General features: G+C 30.5%; 1 protein-coding gene across 3 annotated transcripts in view; it reads right to left on the bottom strand.

Annotated features, from left to right (window-relative positions):
- LOC118198106 (uncharacterized) overlaps window positions 1-12,370 on the bottom strand; it is a 207,124-nt gene that overhangs the window by 65,731 nt on the left and 129,023 nt on the right. For all 3 annotated transcript variants that reach the window (XM_085818997.1, XM_035369711.2, XM_085818998.1), the window contains 2 exons: window positions 9,941-10,073; window positions 2,067-2,259 (listed from right to left, as the gene is read on the bottom strand). In XM_085818997.1, the coding sequence (XP_085675123.1) occupies window positions 2,067-2,259; window positions 9,941-10,073 (326 nt within the window). The remainder of the gene's footprint in view (window positions 1-2,066; window positions 2,260-9,940; window positions 10,074-12,370) is intronic.

The raw sequence follows: 12,370 nt of genomic DNA on the forward strand, positions 1-12,370 counted from the left end.
CTTGCGACTTCTTGCACAGGCTTCTTGTACATGAAGATGATTACAGCAGGGAAAGAGTGTAAAAGACCCTTTTATTTATCACAAACTGTTTAACAGAAAGCATGAATTTATGTGCTTACACAAACACTGATCTAGTGGTGAGAACTAAAAAGCCATTTAACAATAAATTTAAAAGTAGAAATATAGTGCTAGATAACACAATTCAATTTAATCTAACAGGCTGACTCAGAAGCCTACACTGGAGATATACTAAATAGATAGCCTGAATACGTAGCCTCTACTAAGATTAACAGCTGGGGAAAAAATAGCAAACATGCGCTTCACTGACGAAATCATGCTCTGCACCTTTTTGTTTCAACAGTTTAAATACTCTCATTCACGAACCTCATTTTTATCCTGGTGAGAAAATGCAAGGGAAAATAAGTGATTTCAGAAAAGGCTTACAATTTAAAGTAACTGTTAGTAAAACAAAACAGGACCCTATAATCTAGGTGCAAATCAATAAGTTTTTAAAGAAATTTTGACATCAGATAAATCATATTCAAAAACACTTTCAATTATAGGTATTTGAGAAAAAGGAATTAATGTTTACTGGAAATAACTTTAAAATATGATACCAATTTCTGTTTGCAAACATCTTATTAGTTTCCTAAGATTTTAAAATAACATTTTTGTTAACAAATTAATTTTTTTATTGTAAATTTTCTATACTGTTAAGATGAAAATAGTTAAAAATTGCTGTAGCCACATTTTCTCCATAAGTAATATTACATGGATTTATAAAGAAAATTTAAATAAGCTCTAAGTTCACAAAGTCAACAAATCTAGAATCAAATTCAATTTGCAATGCAGACACAATCTGAAGCTATGAGCCTGTACTTTTTTTTTTTTTTTTTTTTTTTTTGTGTGTGTGTATTGGGGAAATGCATTAACGATTTTTGTATGAGATGAGACCTATACAATTCTAACATTGACTTGAAGCTATTGATATCACGGCATCAGCAACATATTCCCTGCCCTATAATTTTAAATTTAGCTCATAAAATTTCAACGTTAAATCGGTCAAAAAAGCCAAATTTGTTAACCAGTTTTTGTCTTTTCCAGCTGCTCATAGTGCTTTTTTTGGGATGTTAGAAACTCTTTTATTTGTGGCAAAAAACTGATAAATCGATCAAAGCATGTTTCCCTTGTTCAGCAAATGAATTTCAGGATGCAAAAGAAGATTGGTAAATTGTGTATCTTCATCTTTTTTCAAAAAGCAGTTTAAATAATCTATGTTGCATTCCACTTGCCTCCATTACTGAACTGATTATTTTTGTAACAACAGCGATTAGATCTTGGAATTCAGTGATTTTTGCACACAATGACTGCTGGTGTATAATGCAGTGATATACAATAATTTTGGAAAAAAAGGATCTTGTTGGCATAAATCAATGAATCCAATATTCTTTCCTGTCATGGCTTGCACACCATCAGTTGTTATTGAAGATAATTTCTCAATCAGTATTTTAGCATCAATCAAAAACATTTTATTTGCACAAAATAAATCCTTTCATCATGTGCAATCTTAAAGCAGTAGAATTTTTAGAAACTTCACTTCTATGGCAAAATTGTCAAAGGTCATCTTGGCACTTATTACCAAACATGCTATATCTGTTATATCTTTGAATTTGTCCACGTGTAAGGAAAAAAATGCACATTTGCTCAAAACTGGGTTAACTGGACCCAGTTTTATGGTTTATAAACTGGATTCCTAGGTGGCCTGCAAATGTTTCAATTCTCCTTGAAACAGTTCTAGCTGACAACTGAATGGCATTTATAGCCAAAACAATTTCCTTTTTATTTTTAAAATCTTCAGATTCCAACATTGCTTTTTTTATTATTCTTCCATCAATACATACCCCCTTTTTTTTTCCCTTCTTAGCCAAGTATATGCAAAACTTTAATCTATGAGATCGTTGCTGCCTTTGATGTTATACACTATATGCTTACATTAGTTATGATCTAATTTAAAATGTACTTAGGAAATAAACAATTTTAAATCACATTAAATGATTAACAACAACCTTTATCAGAAGATGTTATTTCTGGTGTCTGAATATCTTCTTTCCTCCTTTTTACATCTTTAACTGGTGGAGATGTAGAATGCGTTCGTTTGCCAGTTGCTTTTGCTGCAGGTGGCAGTTTAACCTCTGGGATTTCCTCTTTACGTTTACCACGATCTTTCCTGACATTTCTTGTCTTTCTATCTTCTAAACTCTGAAATATTGTTTATAATAATAATGATCATGAGAATTTTACAATATTAAAAATATGATTAACATGATAATATTCTAAAATTAAAAATTTGAATTGTAACTAATTTCTAAATATTTGTTGGTTCATAACTTTTAAAAGAAGCTTTTTTCTTATATCCAAATGAAGCACCTGCAATTTAAAACGAATTTTCCAAAATATGTAAAAATCTGATGTGTACACCACATGACTTCCTTGTACAGAATATTAAATTATATGCATTTTTTCTTGCATTTCATTTAAACTTATTGGATTGAATTAAATCTACTTCGCCGACAGAGCATAAACCACAATAGAATAAATGCATTCTTTAAAATTCACTCTATTTGTTTACCATAATGACACTCTGGCGCTAGATTCACTTAACAGTATTATATTTCGTTCATATTATAACTCAGAATGCACAAAATTTATATCATTTAAAGAATTATCTGATCGTTGCCACATGTTCTGTTCAAATACTATAATAAAGCTAGAACGATGTATAAAAGAAATTAAGCAAACAAAACAAAAAAGAAACAGTTTTTCACAGACGATTGAGTATTTCCCATTCAATTAATTCAGTTTCCACTTCGCGACAAGGCAAAAATACATAAAAACTCAAAACATATGTATTAAAAATTACGAAGTAAATCTTAAACACTTATTTCCTCGAAAAAATTCCAGAAAGGATTAAGCATTATTTAACTGGCAATAATAAATGAAGGCGTTATCTTTGTTGTTGCGAAGCTAACTTTCTCTAGATTGGCAACAAATCCACTAGTCTGCTGTTTCAAATGTAAATGAGCAATGACCGCCATCAAAAAAATTATTAGGCTTAGTGGCACTTAAAAAACTTTAAAATTGTTCGTAATTCTAAAAATATTGCATACAGATTTACTAAGGGCATAAAAACCTTAACCGGAAGATAAGAACAACATAATTCAATCATTTTTAAAGCAAAAAATGTACAATTTAAGAACATATAAAAGTAAAGATCACTGAGCCGGGTAACAGGCTGGATATATATATATAAGCATATTTATATACGTTTGGTGCAGCTGATTGCAACCAAAATACGAGGTGCACATCTACATGTTATAGCAGTTCTATATACAAAATTTCAAAGTTCTGAGGCTACTCGTTTTTGAGTTATGCGAGATACATAAGTACGTACGTACATACGTATATACGTTCGTACAGACGCCACGAAAATTTCTCTTCAGAATTCATTTTAAAGCAGTTTTATAATACTTTTGGAGGAAAAGAGTCTTTTATTCTGTTCTTACGTACAGCCATCACGCAAAAACATCGTTAAATTGCATTCGATAGTGGTCAAAATGGATATTTTCATTCAAATATGATGCCTGAAACTTCGTGATTACAATACTTCCTTATTACTTCGTACAAGGAAGTAAAAAGGATATTCAAAAACTAATATCTTTACTCTAATTCTTCACTATAACTTTTAAATGCATTACTTTCAATTTTTATCAAGAATAAACATAAATTAAATATTCTTAAAAAATTAGCTCCGAAGAAAGAAACAAACAAAGATCGTAAATCATTTCTTTTTTAAAACAAAAGCTTCTTAATAGTACACTATTATTATTACTATTTAATTTTTAAGTTAATCAAATTTGAAATAACACCACAAGTTAAAAGTCTAAATTGTAACTTAATGAGCAAATGAGTCGACTTTAGGGTATCCTTTGTATTATCATGAAATTGTTTCATTTATCGCCAAGTTGTTGTCTCATTTTATAACAACCTGAGTAGTTGAAGTCTATGGAAACCCTATTCTGACATAATTGGTTGCGGCGAATTTGAATCATGGGAAAAAATTCGGAAAGCGTGTGTCAGATTTGGGGTAAGGGCTTGTGTGTGACCACCAAAAATCGCCAAGTTACACCAAGGGGTACCCTAAAATATACTTTTACCAGCAAATCTTATACAGTTATTGATTACATGAGTGAAAGATTACACTTTTACACATATAATCAATCTAACTGTAAAGTAACACAGCTGGCAAACTAACAGTATTGGCATGGTTAATAGCAAAACCAATAAAATATAATAATATTTTTAATAATTTTATCTACAAATTATTTTTTTCCTCAGACATTTCTCTGTAGTACTATTTAGCTAAGGGAATATTGACATTTACTACATTACTTTAGTTTGGAACTAGGTGGTAACATATCAAACATTTTATTAAGCTTTTTAATAGTGGCATATGGAAATTCATATTTAAAAAGAAAAGAGAAGTAATATTTGAAATTTATTCAACACAAAAGAATATTATATTACAGCCAAAGTAATAAGATTTTTTAATATAAATAGAAAATATCTTAAAGGATCTAACCTTACTGTTTCAAGCAAATACTTTTTCCCCCTTCCCCCATCGGCCAGACATTTGCTAATTCAGCATTTGCCAGGAATCATGAATGAACTTTCAGGTCATTTAGATGTCCAATTTCTGAGAAAATGCCCAAGGAACATCACAGAACTAATATTACAGTCCCAACAAGAAGGAAAGGCAATATGTATAAAGACAAGCTTTACATGGGAGTCATTTTATATCCTTGGAATTATGCTAGCAAACAGCCTCTACTAACTATTATATTGTTCACCAACAAGGATGACCATTGACCTGACATTTAACTGAATGTCTTCCTGTGTATTGCTATCCTGGTAGATGGAAAATTAGAGCATGAAAATGGCAGTGTTAATTATTGCAACTAATTAAGACTTACAAAATACAGGACCTACACAAGGTTCTGGTGAGTACATTCATTGTATAAACTAATACACTCATTGCTTGTTTTCATAGAATATTTATATCAGCTTTAACGATTTTGATGTGCATCCATATGCACCCAACAATCCTGATTAAAATTTTGTACATGGCGAGATGAGTTCAAGCAAAAAGAGTGTGAAACATTTTACTGTTCAATATTTACAGTTCTGTTACAGAGATCAAGGCAACATATTTATCAGTAATACTGTAAATGAGTGCACCACTAAAAAAAATTATATAATTTAAAAGAGAATAGAAAATCACACAGCAATGAAACCAGAAACTTTCAATGCTTTTCTTACGAGACATTTTCATTTACAATAGATGATGCAACAACCGCAAAGTCATCAAGTATAAACTACAGTTACAATAAATTTGAAGAGAGTAAATCAAATGACAATTTCTCCCTGACGAAAAGGTACAGGAGATGTAAAATCAATATGCCTTTATTATTTTTTTCCCTATTCTACTGTGGTAATTTTTGGTATGAATTTTATTTTTACATGGTGTTAATGTGTCTGGAAATTTGGAACATTTCTCATTTACTAAGTTATTCTTGCATTCTGCATTTGAAAAAAACTTTTTTGGAACAATTCATTATTTCTGTACAGAATATGGTTTTATGATTTTGAATATATACTTAATGTTTTAAATACAGAGGCTGTTTGCACATTTTTTTAGACCATTTTGCTTTGCTATTAAAAATAAATCGTCTGCTTGGATTTTTTTTTTTAAACCTGCAACTATATTTTTGAACATATAAATTATCGGCTGCTACTTCACAACTTTGTTTTCATACAAAATGGACCTTTTAAAGAAGTGATAGATGGAAGGCTATGTATGTGCTCTTTCTAGAAAAAATTATCTATCTATTAAAAATTGGTGTGAAAGCCATGGTTCATTGATATCTAAAGCTATAACAGATAATCTTATGAACAAGAAAGGAGAAAAAAATGTCAAAGTTTGGCTTCAAGTGAAAAAATCTGAATACATATCCATGGTAAAAACGGAAAGTTTCAAATGTTGCAAAGGTAAAAATCTTTAATGTTAAAAGAAAATATCCAACTCAAAGGACAGTTTCAAAATCATTAATTCAGTGTCAACTGTAAACAAAGCAATCATTACTGATTTGAAGCTTAAAAAGGCAAAAAACATAATGTGAATTATCTTTCTCTGTGGTATATCACCAAACGCAGAACTCGCTACAGAATTCTTCATGAAAAAAATTTATCTACACAAAAATGAAAAATGTTGTCACAATAGATGAATCTTTGGTATATTTAAATGACTGCAATAAAAAAAAATCATTTATTATAATCAAAGAGGAGAAAAACTCTTAAACCGTGGTTTAGAGAATCTAAAAGTTTTTCAAAGGGATTTATGATTGTTGCTGGTTCTTCATATAACAGCAAATTAAAAATAAGACAGTGGAGAAAAACATTAAGATCAACTTCACTAAGGAACATATTTTATACCCAATTTTCAAATATGAAACACCTTTTCTCTACCCACACTGCCTTCAATCAGTACAGCTGCATCAAGACAAAGCAAGCAACCACACATCAAAATCCACTCTTAATTTTCTGGGGAAATGGAAAATGAAATGGGTATCAAGGCCATACCTTTCATTCATATCCCTACTAAATCTCCTGATGTTACCCATAGATTTTTGCATTTCTGAACTATTAAAAAATGTATTGTATAAATGCCGACCTACACCCCTCTTTGAACTTTGGAAAGCTGTTTAAGAGGAATGGGATAAAATACCTCTTCTGATAATACTAAAGGTTTTATCATCTTGGAAATTACAATTTACAAAGATAGTGAAGAGTTATCAAACAGAGCACTGAAAACACAAAAATTTTACGTAAATTATTTCTGTAAATACTATGAAAATTATCCAAAAAATGTGTGAATAGCCTTTGTGTGTATATATAGAGAGAGATATGTACATGTTGAATAAAAATTAAGATGTTTGAATCTTTTTTTAAATTTCATTAAGATTAATTTGCCACAAATTAAAAAAGTTTTTCCTTTTACAACTGTTTTGCACATTCCAGGATAGTTTAATCTTTTTCTTTAAAAAAAAATTGGTTAAATTTTCAAAACATTTTTACAATCTTAGCTGCTTCAACACAAGTGTTATTATCTTATGTCTAAAATCATTTTATATTAGTTATATATATGCTATCCAATAAACCCTTCAAATACTTCTACAACTGTGACTAATCAGTTCAGGCCTATTTTATCTTCTCTTTAATTTTTAACATCAAACCTACAGCCCCTTTTTTTTATTCAGTGCTAAATTAAGCTCTATAGTTCAAGATTAAACAATTACATAATAAGCATTTGGTATAAGAGATACACGATAGCTCTGATTTCAGTGACATGAGCTGAATGAGCCTTTTTCGGCATGCAGATTTCTTTACTTTTGTTTGTTTTTTTTTTAGGCACAGAACAGTAAATGACCTGGATGAAACAGAATCATCAAAAATACTTTCAAGCTTCTATGAGGTATCCGCTTTCCTTGACACTTGTTTTACCTAGCAGATTCAATAATACCGTATTTATGCGAATCTAATGCGCCATCGAATCTAATGCGCATCCCCATTTTAAAACTTTAAATAATAAAAAAATTGTTTGTCGGCGAATGTAATGCGCATCAATGATATGAGGAATTTATTGAATCTTATTTTATACAACAATGGGTTTGTATATAAACTATCAATTAATGGTATGATAATTTTATTTAAATTTAGATACCATATTTTATACAACAATGGATTTATACATAAAGTAGCAGAACATAGAATTAACTTATTAGTGGGCAATTGTTATGTGAAACAATCATTGCTAATTACTACTACCGTATATCCATCCACGGCTAGCCTTAAACTCTTGTTTCGGTATTCCAAGAACTTCAGCCTCCTCTTTTGCTTTATTTCTCATGGTGTCACTAGTCACAGGTTGTCCATTCTTCCTCCTTTCACGTACAAATTCCAAAACTTTTTCTTCAATTTTAGGGTGTCTTCCTTTGCGAGGGCCAGTGAATTTCTTTCTACTAGCTTTAGTTGCAAACAGTGCCAATTTCTGTTGCCCCCACAAGCGAACATTGCTCTCAGTTACGTTGAACTCTCTCCCTGCCTTTCTATTGCCATTTTTTTAAGCACAAAGAATTACTTTATGTTTGAAAGTAGCATCATATGACATTCTTCTCTGTTTGCCCTCCATTTCGTGACTACGTACTCTGCAGTTTGTATCCTCTATGCAATAATGTGTCAACGATAAATGTAACGGTAAATGTAGTCGAGAAATACAGTAATTCGTTGTTACGATTTAAATTTGGTTGACGCCATCAGCGAACTGCTGACGTCATCGGCGAACTTTGCACTCGAATCTAATGCGCACCCCAATTTTGAATACTACATTTGGCCAAAAACGATGCGCATTAGATTCGCATAAATACGGTAATTTTTGTTTATTCTTCCCCCCCCCAAGGTGTCTTCTTCCAAGAAATAAATATTCCCTCTTTCGCTCAGAAATTTATGTAACAGCTATACAGAACTTCATACTAAAATTACCTTCATCTGTTTTAAATCCATTATGTTCTGAATGTGAGTTCAATTACCTACCGTCATTTCCATCACTATCACTGTGATTGCCAAAAAATACTATCATTACCTTCATCATTTTAAAAATCATGCTACTCCTTCCAAATCATAGTAGTTATTTACATAAAATTTACCTTCTAGTCATTACTAAAATTCCAGATAACATAGTTTTGAAAAGCTTACACAATTAGATATATCCGAAAGGTAGACAACAACAGAATGAAAAGAAAAGTGTTTTGAAACAACAAATAAAAATCATTATATTTCTAAAAAAAAAAAAAAGGATATTTTCAACCAACCTTTTCTAATTTCAAAGAAACTGCAAAAATATGTGCAGTATATTCACAGAAAACAAATTAAAAAGAACTATCTAATTCATAATCAGCTAGCTATTTGTTTTCCTACACGGAATACTTAAAAGATACACATTGATATGTGGCTATAATATTTTTGCTCAATTGCCTCTCCTGTTTAAATATAGAATCTCCCATCTAAAACTTTAAATTTTGTGGAATAAGCATTTATATATATATAGAGAGAGAGATAGATAGATATAGATATAGATATAGATCTACTGTTATAACTGCTAAGCATTTTAAGAAATATTTCTTAAATGCTACACTTAATAATAAAGTAACTCAATCTAAGTACATGTCCAAGTCATTATTTTATATTTGCTATAAAAACATGCACAGACAAAACATAGTATCAGTTTAGATGAATCTCAGAAAGAAAAAAAGCATAAAATTTAGTAAACGAATATATTTTTAATGCTTCCACAACCTCCTTATTACACTATGTAAGTATGAGAATGTCATCTGAGAAACATAAATTTGACCATAATATTTTTTCACATAAAATCTAAATAGATTCAGCACATAATTCGATATAATACTGGCTAAGATTTGTTTAAGCAGGATTTTGTCTTTATTTTTGCATCTCATAGAATATTGTTTGGTAAGCATTGATCATGACAGTATGCCTTTTTTAAGCATCAAGCAGATGCATATACATCCTTCTATAAAAAAATTGTTCAGCATAGGTAGTCCTAGAATGCAAAAGAGCATAAAATGTAAATGTATGGATCCTATCATGTCAGAGATGAAATCTTATCTTTAAAAAATGAAATGCAATTCACAGAAATACTTTGAAGAGTAAATATCTCATGTATATTAAAAATTATCACATTATAATTACAAAATGCTTTGTAAAAAATTTATATTAAATTTAAAAAAAATAATGGTTCTAAACCAACTTTTTGAGAATCGTCGTGTCGGTTTTCTACAGTTCTATTATCATGACGACCTCCACGTTCACCCCAAGAGCCACGATTTCCCCCAGGTCCTTTAGGTGGAGATCTTGATCTACCTTCACCTCTTCCCAATTGTCTAAAGCAAAGGAAACAGGAAAATTTCAAGTACATCCACTTTCTTACAACAAAGTAGTAATTATAAAGTAGCCACGAAATAAATTAATTTAAATTTAAAAAGCAAATATAACCAATTAAAAGACACATTCATTATATGTATTTATTTTACTAACTAGTACTATTATCTTTTTAAGAAAAAAAAAAGTTTACAAAAAAGTACAAATGATAAATATCAAAATACCGAAGCAAAACTGTTATAAGAAATTGTAAGCAAGAGTGACACAATCTTTCCACCCCCTCTCTCTCTTTAAAAAAAGGGGGGAAGAAGACGAGAGAGAAGAAAAGAAAGAGAGAAATATCATAGGAAATGAAAATAATCAGTGCACAAGAAATTTAAACAGAGATATAAAAAATGACTCTATGTGACTTGTTTTCCTAGGGAATAGAAACATGCGTCATTAATTCCTACATAACATGCTACACTATAAATACATGATGAGCTGTATTACAAACTTCACAGATTTAGTAATAATAACAGATGCCACATGTTAAGTCTTTAAAGCACTTATATTCTATTCCAAAAAAGTCTGAGGTACTGGCAGTGAAAGTAGTAAGAAATAAGCTGACATCTGTGCAATCTATAACGCACATTACATAATTTAGGCATCACGATTTTGAATTACTGCCTTTGATTTAGAAAAATTTGAATACACTTTTTATTTTAATAGTTTTTTTGCCAAAGTCATTTGTTGCTCCAATTTTACAGCAGTCAGAATATCTTTTTTAAATAAATATAATCAGTAAAGCTTTTTATCATCTTTTGATAATTTACAGATTTCTAATTTATTGAGAATTTAAATCATTCCCATTCTGAATCCAGCCCATAATCTGTAAATCTTATGTGGATCATAATGAAAAACTGATTAATTAAATCACCCATTTTATTAAGTAAAGAAGACTTATTAAAATCAATATATATTGATTATATTTTCTATAGGATACACACACATATATATATATATATACATATTGATTATATTTGCTATTGCTATAGGATATATGAATACACATACAGTCAAAAGTCGTTAATATGGACTCGTCGGGACTTAGGCAATTCCAGATTATCGATTTTTCCGGATTATAGATCATCAGTTTAAATCTGGTAAGATGGCATGCAGAAATTATAAAATTAAAAATATGAAACCATAATTTATGAAATAAAGAACAATTATGATCTAAAGGGTCTCAAAATTTATAAAAAGAAAAAGCTTAATATTTATTTGTTTACTTTATTAAACATTTCTTTCAATGTAACTTGTTTAAGCTGCTTCGTTTCATGTGATAATACTTTCTCTTTAATTCTATTAAACAGACATAATTTCTTATTTAGTTACAAAGTTCCGCTGTTCAAGTCCTATAATTGCCGTGTCGAGAATACCGACTAATTCGTCAATCGAAATTTTTTCGTTTTCAATAACCTCTGTGTCACTTTCTTCACTATCGGAAGCAAATTATAATGACGAGGACCTTAATTTAAATCATATCAAACACAGAGTATATCGAGACCAAATACTACATTTAGTAAGGAATTATAAGCCAAGTAAAATAAAAATATCTGCCCTGGAGATAAGGATAGTGTTGACAGATCAACTTCCAACTCATTGCGCGCCACGACGTAGCCCCCCCCCAGAGCAGCGTGAAATTGATAAACAGATTTCCGAATGGTTAGATAATCTTTATCCATTTTTTTGCAGCAATTCTACTTTTTGTTTAAAGGACTTCAAAACATACTTTCGCTTTGTAGATCCTTTACATATTAGTAAATATATATCGGAAATTCTATTTGACATAATCGAAGGTTCAAGCTTACTTTTATAAAATTGCTCTAACAGTCTGCAAAAAATAATAAGCCGGATCCAATTCGAAGATTAAGGAACAACGCAATCTGCAACATTAACTGAATTAGATAATTTTAGCTTAGCCTATACCATCCGTTTTACATTAAACGCGCATACGCACACACATTTTCGCAGCCATAAAGGTCTTACGCGCACGTGTAAATGCCTATGCGCATGCGTCAACTCGACGCATACGCAGAAAGTTTGTAGCTTTGAGGTCCGGATTACAGATCATTCCGGATTATGGGTGTCCTAATTAACAACTTTTGACTGTATATAAATACACATTCCAGAAAAATGGCTGTGTTGAAAACTTTTTGGCTATTCCTGGGGAGGGCGCGGGGAACCAAAGAAGTTTTGACTATTTGTTATATTATTTTTACTATGGTATTTTATCAAGTTGTTTTGTTTTTGATTT

This window comes from Stegodyphus dumicola, chromosome 6 (assembly GCF_044657685.1).
Source record: "Stegodyphus dumicola isolate Sdum_Otavi_A_Nest chromosome 6, ASM4465768v1".
NCBI classification, from domain to species: Eukaryota; Metazoa; Arthropoda; class Arachnida; order Araneae; family Eresidae; genus Stegodyphus; species Stegodyphus dumicola.